We start from the raw sequence: 13863 nt of genomic DNA on the forward strand, positions 1-13863 counted from the left end.
AGTTAAAGTGATTAATTACCCGCCTGGCAGTTAAGAGGTTTTATTCCCTCCCTAACTTCAGGGGAAAATCCCTACCTGGGGAAACAACCTTTCTCAGAGAGGTGACCTTGGTTAAAACACATAGTGCCAAGAAGGTGAGCAAACATATTAAGAACAGTATGCCATATATGCCAGGTCCCTTGAAACAGCAAGGATGGACCGGCTCCCGGCACCATTCTTCCAGGCACAGCAGTCAGGATGCTCTGGTGTACAGCAGTGATTCCCACATTTCTAAGTGATAGACCCATTGACCCACTTTACATGATTGTAGTTGTACTTTTATAACCAATTTATTTAAAAATGTTATAAATATATATGTATATATGTACACAGATTTGTATATGTATATCTAATCTATCATATAAATGATATCCTATCTAATAAAAGTAATACGCAAATTGACCATCACTCCAACACACAAGATGGCCACCCCCATGTGGACACAAGATGGCCACCACCAGATGGCCAGCAGGGGAGGGTGGCTGGGAGGGACCAGGCCTGAAAGGGAGGGCAGTTGAGGGGGATTAGGCCCGCAGGGCAGGGCAGTTGTGGGCAATCAGCCAACAGGGGAGGACAGTTGGGAGGGACCAGGCCTGCAGGGCAGGGCAGTTTGGGTGAATCAGGCCGGCAGGGGAGGGCATTTAGGGGCAACCAGGCCTGTAAGGCAGGACAGTTAGGAGTGACCAGGCCGGCAGGGGAGGGCAGTTAGGAGTGACTGGGCTGGCAGGGGAGGGCATTTAGGGGCAACAAGTCCTGTAGGGGAGGACAGTTAGGAGTGACCAGGCCATCAGGGGAGGGCAGTTAGGGGCAGTTGGGCTGGCAGGGGAGCAGTTAGGCATTGATCAGGCTGGCAGGGGAGTGGGTAGGGGCAATCAGGCAGGCAGGCAGGCAGACGAGCAGTTGGGAGCCAGCAGTCCTGGATTGTGAGAGGGATGTCCGACTGTCCCACTGGGATCGAGCCTAAACGGGCAGTCGGACATCCCTCAAGGGGTCCCAGATTGGAGAGGATGCAGGCTGGGCTGATGGACAACCCCCAACCCCCTACACAAATTTCATGCACCAGGCCTCTAGTATACTTATATAGAGATATTGTATAGAAATTCCTAAAATAATTTTATTTACTTATTTTTTACTTTTTATAGGTCTTTTACATTTTCTCAGTGTGTGAATAGACCTCACACTACCAATAAATGAGAGATTAAGCAGGTCTTATAATTTTTCCCTTCAATATAAGGCAGTGATTCTCAACAGGGAACAATTTTTTATTCCCTTCCTCCCTACCCCAGGACAATGTCTGGTGTCATTTTTGATGTTCACAAATAAGGAGGAGGTGCTACTGGCATATGGTGGGTAGAGGCCAGAGAGGGTTCTCAACAGCCTACTCCTCCTTCACAGGTCAACCCTATAAAAACAAAACAAAAATAAAACATAACAAACAGACAAACAAAACAAAAAAAACAACTGTCTGACCTACAATGTCAATAACACCACGCTTAAGAATCCTGCTTTGCCCTGACCAGTATGGCTCAGTGGATAGAACGTCGGCCTGATGACTCAAGGGTCCCGGGTTCGATTCCGGTCAAGGGCATGTGCCTTGGTTGCGGGCACATCCCCAGTGTGGGGTGTGCAGGGGGCAGCTGGTCGATGTTTCTCTCTCATCGGTGTTTCTGGCTCTCTGTCCCTCTCCCTTCCTCTCAGTGGAGAATCAATAAAATATGTTAAAAAAAAAAAAGAATCCTGCTTTAAGATAGTATGGAATATTATGGTCCTATTAAACAGCAAATATTATCTTAATTCAGTATTTAATAGTACCCAATCTCATGTGATATAACTTCTAGCTTAGTTTAAAATGAAAACCACTCTTCACCTAACTAGGAGGAAGGCAGGATGTCTTCCTTTCTTTCCTTCGCCTTAAATTTCATCCTGATTTCCCATCCTATTGCTAACACAAGTTTGCAACAACGTTGTGGTCAAAGCTAGTGGAATAAAGACTCAAAAGTGTCTTTATTTGACCAGTTTTAATGTGACTTTTCACACTCTGGGCCAGGCAGACATTTTCTTTTTAATTTTTATTGAATTTATTTGGGTGACATTGGTTAATAAAATTATATAGGTTTCAAGTATACAATTCTAAATACATCAAGTCAAGTCTCCTTCCATCACCATTTATCCCCCCTTTATCCTCTTCTACCAGCCCTCACCCACTTTCCTTCTCAAAATCACCATATTATTGCCTGTGTCTATGAGTTTTTCTTCTTTGCTTAATCCCTTCAACTTTTAAACCCAGCCCCCCAGTCCACCTCTCCTCTGACAGCTATCAGTCTGTTCTCTGTATCTATGAGCCTGTTTCTATTTTGCTACTTTATTGTGTTCAATAGATACCACATGTAAGTGAAAGTATATGGCATTTGTCTTTCTCTGCCTAACTTATTTCACTTAGCATAATACTTTCCAGGTCTATCCATGCTGTCACAAAAGGTAAGGTTTCCTTTTTTATGGCTGAATAGTGTTCCATTGTGTAAATGTACCACAGCTTTTTTATCCACTCATCTATTGGTGAGCACTCTGACTGCTTCTAAATCTTAGCTATCCTATATAATAAAAGCCCAGTGACCATAAGGGCGGAGTGACCACTCAAGTAGTCACTATGAAGGTGCACTGACCACCTCTTGGTCCCTACCCCCGGCCCACAGGCTCCAATCGCCCAATGGCGAATGGGGACCTGTGGGTGGGTGGCGGGGGATGTGGGCGATGCCAGGCCAAGATCCCCGGCCCACCGGTCTCCCTACACACAGAGGGCGACCTGTGGTGGGGCTGGGGCCAGTGAGCTGGTGGGAATGGCTGACCTCTTGGTCTTTCCCCCTGGTTGGCAGGCTCCGATCACCCGATGGTGAATGGGGAACCGGGGTGGTTGGCAGGGGATGTGGGCTGCGCCAGGTCAAGGCTTGCACCCCGCCAGTCACCCCACACACAGAGGGTGACCCGCGGTGGGGACAGAGTCACAAGCAGGTGGGTCCGGCCAACCTCTCAGTCTCTTGTGCCCCGACTATCAGGTTCCGATCGCCCTATGGCAAACTGGGAACCTGGGTCAGTGGCGGTGTGGGGGTAGGGCCAGCTGCCGGGGAAGATGGCCCTAATAGCAGGATAGGCCTAGGGACTGTACCCATGCTTGACTTTCTTGCACCGGGCCTCCAGTTGTAAATAATGCTGCAGGGAACATAGGAGTACATATATTCTTTTGAATTAGTGTTTTGAGTTTTTTGGATATAGTCCCAGAAGTGGAATCACTGGGTCATAAGGCAGTTCCATTTTTAATTTTTTGAGATAACTACATGTTTCCCACAGTGGCTGCACCAATCTGCATTTCCACCAGCAGCGCACAGCATTCCCCTTTCTCCACATCCTTGCCAACACTTGTTGTTGATCTGTTGACCATAGCTATTCTGACAGGTGTAAGGTGCTATCTCCTTGTGGTTTTAATTTGCATTTTCTTGATGGTTAGTGTAATTGGGAATCTTTTCAGATGTCTATTAGCCACCTGTATGTCCTCTTTGGATAAGTGTCTATTCAGGTCCTTTGCCCTTTTTAAAATTAGATTGGTTTTTGGTGTTGAGTTTTATAAACTCTTTATAAATTTTGGGTATTTATTGCTTATCAGAAGTATAATTGGCGAATATGTTTTTCCATTCAGGGGGTTGTCTTTTCATTCTGTTGATGGTTTCCTTTACTGTGCAAAACCTTTTTAGTTTGATATAGTGCAATTTGTTTATTTTTTCTTTTGTTTTCCTTGCCCAAGGCAATATATCAGAAAAAATAATGCTACGAGAAATGTCTGACATTACTGCCGATGTTTTCTTCTAGAATTTTTATGGTTTTGAGTGTAACATTTAAGTCTTTAATCTGCTTTGAGTTTATTCTTGTGCATGGTGTAAGAAGTTAGTTTAGTTTCAGGCAGACTTTTTAAAGCAGTTTCCCTTAGGCACTTTTGTGGATTCCTTAGAGACCCCACTAGAAACATTTGACCTCAAATCCTCTAAATTCAAGCAATTTCTCTTTTGCAAGTTTCAGCTCCTTCCTAAGTCTCTCTTTCTTTTTTTTCTTCTGAGTTCATTATGATGGAATAGGATGACTCAAGTCTAGTTTCCTTACAACTAGAATTTAGCAAAATGTTTTGCACCCAAGAACTACTTTAAAAAAAAAACACGTATTTGATTGAAACATTTCCATTTTACATGTGTAACTGAGCTCCTGATATTTTTTATTTTCCTTTATCTTCCATTCTTTCACCAATCTAAATATCCTATCTAATAAAGAGGGAATATGCTAAGATCATTGCAAAGATGATGGTGCCCACAGCCGATAGGAGGGAATATGCTAATTGACTGCCCGCCCTCAAAGATGGCGGCACCCACAGCCACAAGATGGTGGCGCCCAGTCCCCTCATCCCCGCTGGGCGGCGGGGCAGCAGGTGTGCGGTAAGGCCGGGCCTGCCCCCAGGCGGACCCGGCCACTCTGTGCGCCTGCCTCTGGATTCCCCCAGTCCCCTCAGCCCCCCAGCCACCCAGGGCTGCACAAGTTTCAGGTAACCAGGGCCAGCTGAGGCTTGCGTTGCCAGCAGTGGCAGCAGCAGAGGTGTGATGGGGCATCGCCTTCCCCTGATCGCCAGGTCGCCTCCCACCCCTAAGGGCTCCTGGACTGTGAGAGGGGGCAGACCGGGCTGAGGGATCCCCCTCCCATGCATGAATTTTCATGTCCCGGGCCTCTAGTATATGTATAAACGGCTAATATGCAGAGTGTCTCCTCGGGAGTTCAAATGGGAGACTGGGAGTTCGATTGCTCGCTATGACGTGCATTGACCACAAGGGGGCGGCATGAAACAAAGAAAGGCCCCGGCTGTCAGCCAGAAGGCTCTGATTGGCCCTGCTCACCGGCCAGGCCTAGGGACCCTACCCTTGCACGAATTTTGTGCACTGGGCCTCTAGTGCATCAATAATTGAGAGTACTATAAAAATTATTTGAGACTGGCCTCAGATCCAGACCTGACCTTGAACAAGTTATTTATTTTCTTTGCCTTAGCTTCTTCATCACTAAAGTATGTAGGATTCTTATACATATTTCTAAAGGTCATTGTGAGAATTGATTCAATAAATTTTGGCTGAACTTTGCTATATGCTAAATAATATTTGAGATATTAGGGACACATAAGTGAACAACATCTACAAAACTAAATTAAAATTCCTGCCCACATGGAGCTTACATTGCAGTAGAATAAAGTTAAATCATGTTAGATGCTTAGAAGAGTACCAAGCACATAGTAAGGTCTTAGTACATTTTAGGTATGTTATTATTCATCCACTTGAATGAATGGCTTATTCTAAGGCAACGGTTCTCAACCTGTGGGTCGCAACCCCTTTGGCGGTCGAATGACCCTTTCACAGGGGTCGCCTAAGACCATCCTGCATATCATATATTTACATTACAATTCATAACAGTAGCAAAATTACAGTTATGAAGTAGCAACAAAAATAATTTTATGGTTGGGGGTCACAACATGAGGAACTGTTTTAAAGGGCCAGAAGGTTGAGAACCACTGTTCTAAGGTATGATTCGGAAGGAAAAGAGGTTCTTTGTACCCAATCAAGTACCCCAAATCCTCACATTATGTCAATTGGGTTAAGACAGTGGAGGGCCCAGTGAATATCGATATCTTATAGAGACAAATTCCTATCAAGCATCTATACAAATAAAAGGGTAATATGCTAATTAGGGCAGACGTCTTCCAGACATTGATCTGGATGTCCATTCAGACAAAGCCACAGTGGCTGCGAGGCCCAGGGCTCAGGCAGCCATGGGTTCAAGCAGCCTTGAGCTCCAGCAGCTGGGAGGACCAGGACTCAGGCAGCCTTGAGTCCCAGTGGCTGTGAGGCATAGGACTCCGGCAGCCATGTGCCCCAGCAACTGTGAGGCCCGGAGCTCAGGCCTCACAGCCACTGTGGCCGGCAGTGGCAGCAGCAGCAGTGTGATGGGGGTGGCGCCTTCCCCTGATCAGCCCAGTCGCCTCCCACAGAGTGAGGCCAAAATGCAGCTTAGGCCATAGTGAGTGGGCCTAAACTGTCTGTAGGACATGCCCTTAGGGCTCCTGGACTGGGAGAGGAGGCAGGGCAGGCTGAGGGACCCCCCAGTGCATGAATTTTTGTGCACCAAGCCTCTAGTTCATAATAAGATAACTTGAAAGTATTTAGACTCTATGCTTAATGAAGGCCCAGATCTTAAGTGTTATGTTTATCACTAGTGGCCCAGTGCACGAATTCATGCACATTGAAAAGAAATTAATTAGAAGAAATATTTTAATATCATTATTTGCCCTTTCTCTATAACAGAAGTGTCAACCAAATTCATGATCGACAATGACAGATTGAAACACACACATGTGATTGGCGCCAGCAAGAGCTTTATATGTATCGCGTATGCACAAGTCAACTTAGTCTTTTATATATATAAACTTTCTTAATTAGACCTGATTTGTGATTTAGCTAAACTTTTCCCAGCCCAGTGAAGCACCCCAACTTCTCTTTCAGGTGATTGTCAGGAACACAGCAATAAATATCAACATGAAGCAGATTATTATTATAGATCATGCAGGGAGAACAAAGGGTAAAATATTTTATTGTAGCAGTGTTTAACTATATTCTGGGCAGTGAGAAAACCTGAAGTCATTTTCAAGTTCCACCATTTTTTTACTTCTTTTCAGTCGGGTCAAATTTCTAAGTTTTCTAAATCTCCATTTTCTGGCTAATGAAAAGAAAATAGGATTCCACTGAGTCTCCTATCTACCTAATCCAGGACTTCTGTGAGGATCAAATGAGATGAGGCTCAGGAAAACACTTCCCAGACATTTGGTTAGAGTGTAAAATGTTTTTACCTGGCTATGAAGCAAGTTGTATTTTTGGGCTGAAGAAACTGCAAGGCTAGTCATTGCTAGGGAGTGGTAGCCAGGTATTGCTACTTGACGTCATTACCCAGATGGAGAGAAGGACACTTAGCATATTAGCCTTTTTTATAGATAGATTGAATTCATAGCCTTTAGCATGGAGCTTGATTATCAGTAGAGATTCAGCAAATATTTGTTCAGGAATTAATTTGATACTCACCTAATTTTGAAGATAAAGGTGAAGATAGGAAGCTGGGGATAGCAGACTGCTGAAGACAAGGAAAATGTTTGAGGCAAATTTGTGTTCCACAATTTGCCCTAGAACTGGTGGTAATTTGACATCATTAACAAGAATAAGAAATATCTGCTTCAGAAAAAGAAATCACTTTGGGTCAAGATAAAAGAAGAATACTGCCCTGGGCCAATGTGGTTCAGTTGGTTGCATGGTCCAGTGTACTGAAAGTTGGTTAGTGGTTTGATTCCCAGTCAGGGCACATGTCAGGGTTGAGGGCTCTATCCCCGGTTGGGGGCATGCAAGAGACAGCTGATAGATGTTGCATTTTCACATCAATATTTCTCTCTCTACCTCTCCCTTCTTCTGTCTCTAAAATCAATAAAAAATACTTTTTTTAAAAGAAGAAGATTGACATAATTATTTGGGCAATTAGGACTTTTGAAAATACCTGAATTACCTACAGGCAATATATAATTCTAATTAATGAAAATTAACAATTCTGAAGTGTTTTTCCCCTTGTTTAGAAGAGTTTTGCTTTGAACTTAATTTTGCATATAGATACAGATAGGTAGAATTGCCCAACAAAGGTTATTTTGTTAACTATGAGGGAATAAAAATGAAAATAAATTGTGACTGTATGGAGCTAACTGTATTCTCATTGCACATTCCCGTTGCAGCCGAGCTAATATGTTCATATGGGCAAATTTTTGCTCATATGCCCTGTCTAAGCAGAAGGGCCTAAGCCATTAATTCAGGGAGTTGTTCCATAACTACTGTTTTCTATTCATATTAGCATAAAGTAATAATCATAAAGGAGAAATTTACTGAAAGCCTCTGCTTTTTTTTTTAATCTCCAGTGTTCAGACTGCATCATAGTGCTTCCGATACAAACGACAAAAACCGAGTTAAAAGCAGATTAAAGAAGTTTATTACCCGAAGACCTTCCCTGAAAACTCTGCAAGAAAAAGGACTTATTAAAGGTACAAAACATTTTATACTTTTTACAGTAACAATGATAAATGAATGTGCCTCTGTGACCATAGCTATTCAGCTCTAAAGGAATATTAGGATTTTTTATTCTTTTTAGGTTGCTTATTGGATGTTCTGCTCTATAGGAGAGAAAAGATAATTGTCCAGAAAAATAATCCTGAGAAATTAAAGGGTGCATCATAGAATTATTGCAAGAAATACCTAATTTTGCCCTCAGATCTGAGCTCTGCACCAGGAATAGAGAAGAGATATCTTAGTGGTCCATCAGAATGACTCCATGTCTCCTTGTGTCTGAACAATTCCAGTTTATACCTATCATCCCAGTATGCTTAGGAACGCATCCCTTTCCACTCTTAAGCATGTCCTGATTTGATGATAATGTATCTGATCATCCTAGTCATTGTTTGAAGTAAATTCTAGGAAGAAGTGTTAGGAAGGAAGTCCAAGACAAATGAGTATCATGAAAATTTGAGGATTTGAGAACTGGAAGCTGAGAGCGCAAACTAAACTTAAGTTAGCAGGTACTTCTGCAAATATATCTAAAGTAAATAATAAGATATCCTAGCACAATCTAACCACCAGAATAGAAAAAGATAAACTCTGGCATTACCCTAATTGGAATTCAGACCTTGGTTCTACCACTCATTTGTAGTGACATTGGGCTAGTTATGATCTCTCTGACCTCAATTATCTCATCTTTTAAATGGGAATACTTACACCCATCATTGACAGAAGTACTGAGAGAAATAAATGAGATAATTCATGTAAAACATTTAACAATTTCTGGAATATAAGTATTCAATTAATATTCACTGCTATTAAAGTTATTATTTATTACTTTTTTTTAATAGTTAGCATGCCAAATGGATGAAAGGATGAATGGATAGATTGAACCAAGGATATAGAAATCTGTAACTGGAAATTAACTTATAGGTCACAAAGCAAAAATATTTTATTTTCCTGACCAAGGAAAGATATGTGCCAAGTCCATTATTCTCCCTGTTTTTCAGGTTTTCTAACTGATGAATATATTTTAAAGTTAATTTTTTTTTAAATTGAAAATGGGCTACAATAAACTCAGAACAAAGTTGAAAGACTTATAGAAGTCAAAAGATGATTTAATATACAATTTTTCTCAGGAAGAGGGCAAAGTAGATTTTCATATTTTAGCAATGCTTAATAAAATAATTATTTAAATAGTTCACAATTAGCTGTTTGACCTAACAATTTCAGTTTATTTTGAAACAAATGAACTTATCACAAAAATAATCTGTCATTTTGAACCAACCCTAGAAGGTGGAATTTTTGTGAAGCATGGACATAGGTATCACTAATAGAGTGGAGAATTCTTACAATGCAAGCATTTAGAGGTGGAAATATCACATCTTTTGAATTGGCTCATCTCAAACTTTTACTCTGAAAATGTCCTTTTCAGTGCCACAGACAATATTTGATCCTCTACAAATTCAATTACATCCTATAAAATAAAACCCTAATATGCAAGTTGACCAAACAAAACAGTGTAAGATCTGTGGAATGACTGGTCGTTATGACTCGCACTGACCACCAGGGGTCAGACGCTCAACGCAGAAGCTGCCCCCTGGTGGTCATTGAGCTCCCACAGGGGGAGCGCTGCTCAGCTAGAAGCCAGGAGCAAGGCTTCTGAGTGCAGTGGCAGTGGTGGGAGCCTCTCCTCCCTCCACTGTAGGCGGGTGGCAAGGAGGAGGTGTCCTGGACTGTGAGGCCCCGGACTGCTAGAGGTTGTCCGATTGCAGGCGGACATCCCCTGAGGGGTCCCAGACTGCAAGAGGGCACAGACCCGGCTGAGGGACCCTCCCCCCAGAGCATGAATTTCATGAACCAGGCCTCTAATATAATATTAGACCTACTATCTTTATTTCTACCTTAGAATTCATCCTATAGATTATCATTTTCTCTTCTTTTTTAAATATATTTTTATTGATTTCAGAGATGAAGGGAGATGGAGAGAGAGAAAGAAATACCGATGATGAGAGAAAATCATTGATTGGCTGCCTCCTGCACAACCCCTACTAGGGATGGAACCCCCTACCCCAGCATGTACCTTGACCCGGAATTGAACCATGACCTCCTGATTCATAGGTTGATGCTCAAGCACTTAGACATGCTGGCTGGGCCCCATAGATTATCATTTTTTTACATAGGATTCAGTTGCAGGTTACCTGCCATCTTGAAAAAAAATCAAATAAAACCAGATTATTAGCCCAAACAATCCCAATCTGACATAAAGTCTAAATTCTTCATGACTCTGGAAACATGAAAAGTCTTTTACTTCAGTGGCAGGGTCTGGCCCAATCAAAATGCTAAGGAATTAATAACTATGGTGCTCTAGGATTGGTCTCAGAAAGCACCAGAGATGCTGGATGCCTAATGCAGCCTTCATGCTGATGCAATGGAACCCCGGAGCACACTCTGCTGTGTACATTTCCTATATTCCAGCCCCATTAAGTTTTCACCATCGCTGACCAATGAGTCAGTATTCATTAGTAGGGCTATGGAAAATCTTTGTGAAATTCTGATTTGATAAGCTGCCATTGTTGTCTCCAGTGGAATTTTCTTCCAAATACAGATCATTATGCAAATATAGTCACTTCTTGGGATTGTTTCAGTTTTACTGTGAATTTTTTAAAGGCTTTTACTGTGATTTTTTTTTAACTGAATAAAAAGTATTAAACCAATTTTTAAAGCTATAGGCCCAGTATAATTTAATACTTTAAGTTTATATTTTTAGCATACCTAAGGAAAAGGTCTCAGAGGTTTTGAAGGGCTATAAAAATTATATAAAATAAATGAATGATTAATGGTTAAATAGTTAATTTCTCCAAGTAAAATGAATTAACTTTTTCAAGGAAAATTATTTAGAAAAAGCAAAAATGGCTTTTTAAATTGTTCTGTAGTGTATTTGCCCAAAGATTATAGATCAAATTCTTTAAACTGTCTAATTGTCCAGACCAGAATACAGCCCTTCTTTATCAAGGTTCAGGAAAGCTGTGTGAGGTAGTTGGGGTCTTACAGTGTGCTTCCTGCTTCCTGGGAGGGGCTTCGCAGAGTCACAGACACTTTCCACTGTGGTTAGTCTTTCATGCCATGTTACCAACAGGTTGAGAGGCCTGAGCTTTGAATTCAGCCGATCTTTATGGAGCACCCCCTTAGAGTCAGGAAGGGCCTTGCTTTATTGACTTTATAATGCTCAGTATAACTGTGAAAAAAGAATTGTCCCAATATCATATGGTCCAAACTTAGTCAAAAACCCTTTCTTCAAAACGTGTTTTGTACTCAGGGACTCCTGGCCAATATGTGATTTCATTGGCTCTAATATAGATCTGGAGTTACTTGATGTGGCTAAATTTTCTAGTTTTTTAATATGAGTAATGAGAAGGGCACACTGTGATGCCAAAAAGGGGCCCATGGAGAGAAATCTTCATAGTTCAGGTGGGTGCAGCAATCACTATCCCATTGCAGTGATAGCTTCTGAAAAGCCTTCCATTTCTCCAACTGCTTTCACATTTGGCAAGGAGGGTGGGTGAGGGGGGAGATGGTGAGCGCTTTTATTTTATTTTATTTTTTTAAATTTTTGGTGAAAGTATTACAAATGTTCCCCCTTTTTTCCCCCTTAGATCTTCTTCACCCTGTTCTGGCCCCCTCCCCAGTCCTTTCTCCTCGCTAATGTCTGTCCATGGGCTTTGTATATATGCATATAAATTCTTTGTTTAATCTCTTCTCATCCACTTCCCCTCCTTCTGAAGTACTTCAGTCTGTTGCATGTTTCAGTGTCTCTGGATCTGTTTTGTTCATCGGTTATTTTCTTCATTCGATTCCACATATAAGTGAGGCCATGTGATATGCATTTATTGCATTAAATACCTCATTGGAAATAAACTTGAATAAATTTAATACATAAATTATTGAATTGAGAGGGTGCATTTTAGGGTGGTAGGTATGTGTGTACAGATCCTCTACTTGCTTTTAGAACTGAAATAATAACTTTAGCATCAGCCAAACTATTTTATGTAATCTTTCAAGTAATAGCATTGACATCCAAAAACAGAAAACACCTGACAACACACTTTTTAGAAAAGATAACAATTGCTTGGGGTTTTTTTAGGAGTAAGTAGTATTTCCTTATATCAAATGATAGAGAGAATTGTATGTTTAGAAAGTAGTTTCTTTCACTTAATATGGGCAAAACCATACTGGATAATGTTAGTAGAAATTGAAAGTAAGGCTGGACTAATTCTATTTTTTAGTTTGTTATATTGATTGTGAATTTCTCATACAAACTTTTTCTCCCAGAGTTTACTTTTTTTCTTGCTTTCAGGGCCTTTATTAAGGGTTTGTTTAATTATCTCAATTAAACAGTCTATATAAATTCTAGTCTAGAAATGTCTGCCTTGTCCCCCAGAATATCCTTCCACCTTCTTACACCAAGTTGCTTTGGGTGCTTTTCAGTCTTCACCTTTGTCACCCTGTGACTTCCTTTCACTGATTTTTCTGAGTTGTATTCACTGGCTTCTGAATCGCATGCCTTGTCTTTATTGTTTTAAATTCTTTTATTGCTATGTAACAACTTCAGTAGCTCATTTAGAAAACATGAGACCTTGACTGTCTAAACATATCTTCAGAATCCCCATGTACTTGATCAATAGTTTAGTTGGGCATAAAATTCCATTGCTTTTAGAATACAGAGTTGCAGATTCCATTTCTTATTTTTGTCACTTTGGCTTTTTTTTTCTTTCAGCATCATTGGGTTTTTTTGTCTTTATTATTAGAGATTCTATAATCAAGATGATGTGCAAAGTTGACAGAATTTTAAAATTTTATTATGCTTGGCATTCAACTTGAAGAATTATTCTTCTCTTAAGCTTTGGAATTGTTTTTCTCTTTATTATTATGTTGATAAGTTTATTCCATTAAATTTTTCTTGCCTTTGGAATATTCAAGACATGAGTATCAGATCATTAGTTGATTTTTCACATATTCTGAAAGGATTCTCAATTTTACCCTCCTGTCTTTTTATGAATTCATTTTTAACTTTAAAAATGTATTTCCATTGTTTTAGATGCATTCCTTCTTTTCTGGGTTTTTTTTTTTTTTTTTTTGGTTGGTTTGTTTTGTTTTATTTGCACATTCACATGCCACAAGGGCAAAAGCTTTGTTGACCAATCTACCCCCATAACTAACAGTGAGTATTGTACTTTGCACTTCATGTATATATTAATTAAGTGGGAAAACAGAAAATAGGTTATATATTTTGAATTTATTTAAATGAAATAGGTAAACTTTTTGTCACTTTGAAATTTGTTTTTTATTTTATTTTTTTAGTTTAAAATGTTCTTTCCAGTTCTTTGAATCATCATTTTCACATAGGTTCCTTTCTTTTACATATATGTCTAATTTTGTTTTAATCACATTAGTGACTTAGCTCAAATATCTGATGGGCAATGGTTGCCCATTCTTATTATATAACTAGAGGCCAGATGCACAAAAATTTGTGCACTTGGGGGGTGGGGGGGGTCTCTCAGCCCGGCCTGTGCCCTCTCGCAATCTGGAACCCCTCTGGGGATGACCACCTGCTGGCTTAGGCCCGCTCCCTGGGGGATTGGGCCTAAGCTGGCAGTCAGACATTCCT

General features: G+C 40.7%; 1 protein-coding gene across 1 annotated transcript in view; it reads left to right on the top strand.

Annotated features, from left to right (window-relative positions):
- ARHGAP15 (Rho GTPase activating protein 15) overlaps positions 1–13863 on the top strand; it is a 701147-nt gene that overhangs the window by 398299 nt on the left and 288985 nt on the right. Inside the window, exon 9 of the mRNA XM_015567142.1 lies at positions 8063–8185. Within this exon, the coding sequence (XP_015422628.1) occupies positions 8063–8185 (123 nt within the window). The remainder of the gene's footprint in view (positions 1–8062; positions 8186–13863) is intronic.

This window comes from Myotis davidii, unplaced genomic scaffold, assembly GCF_000327345.1.
Source record: "Myotis davidii unplaced genomic scaffold, ASM32734v1 scaffold560, whole genome shotgun sequence".
NCBI lineage: Eukaryota > Metazoa > Chordata > Mammalia > Chiroptera > Vespertilionidae > Myotis > Myotis davidii.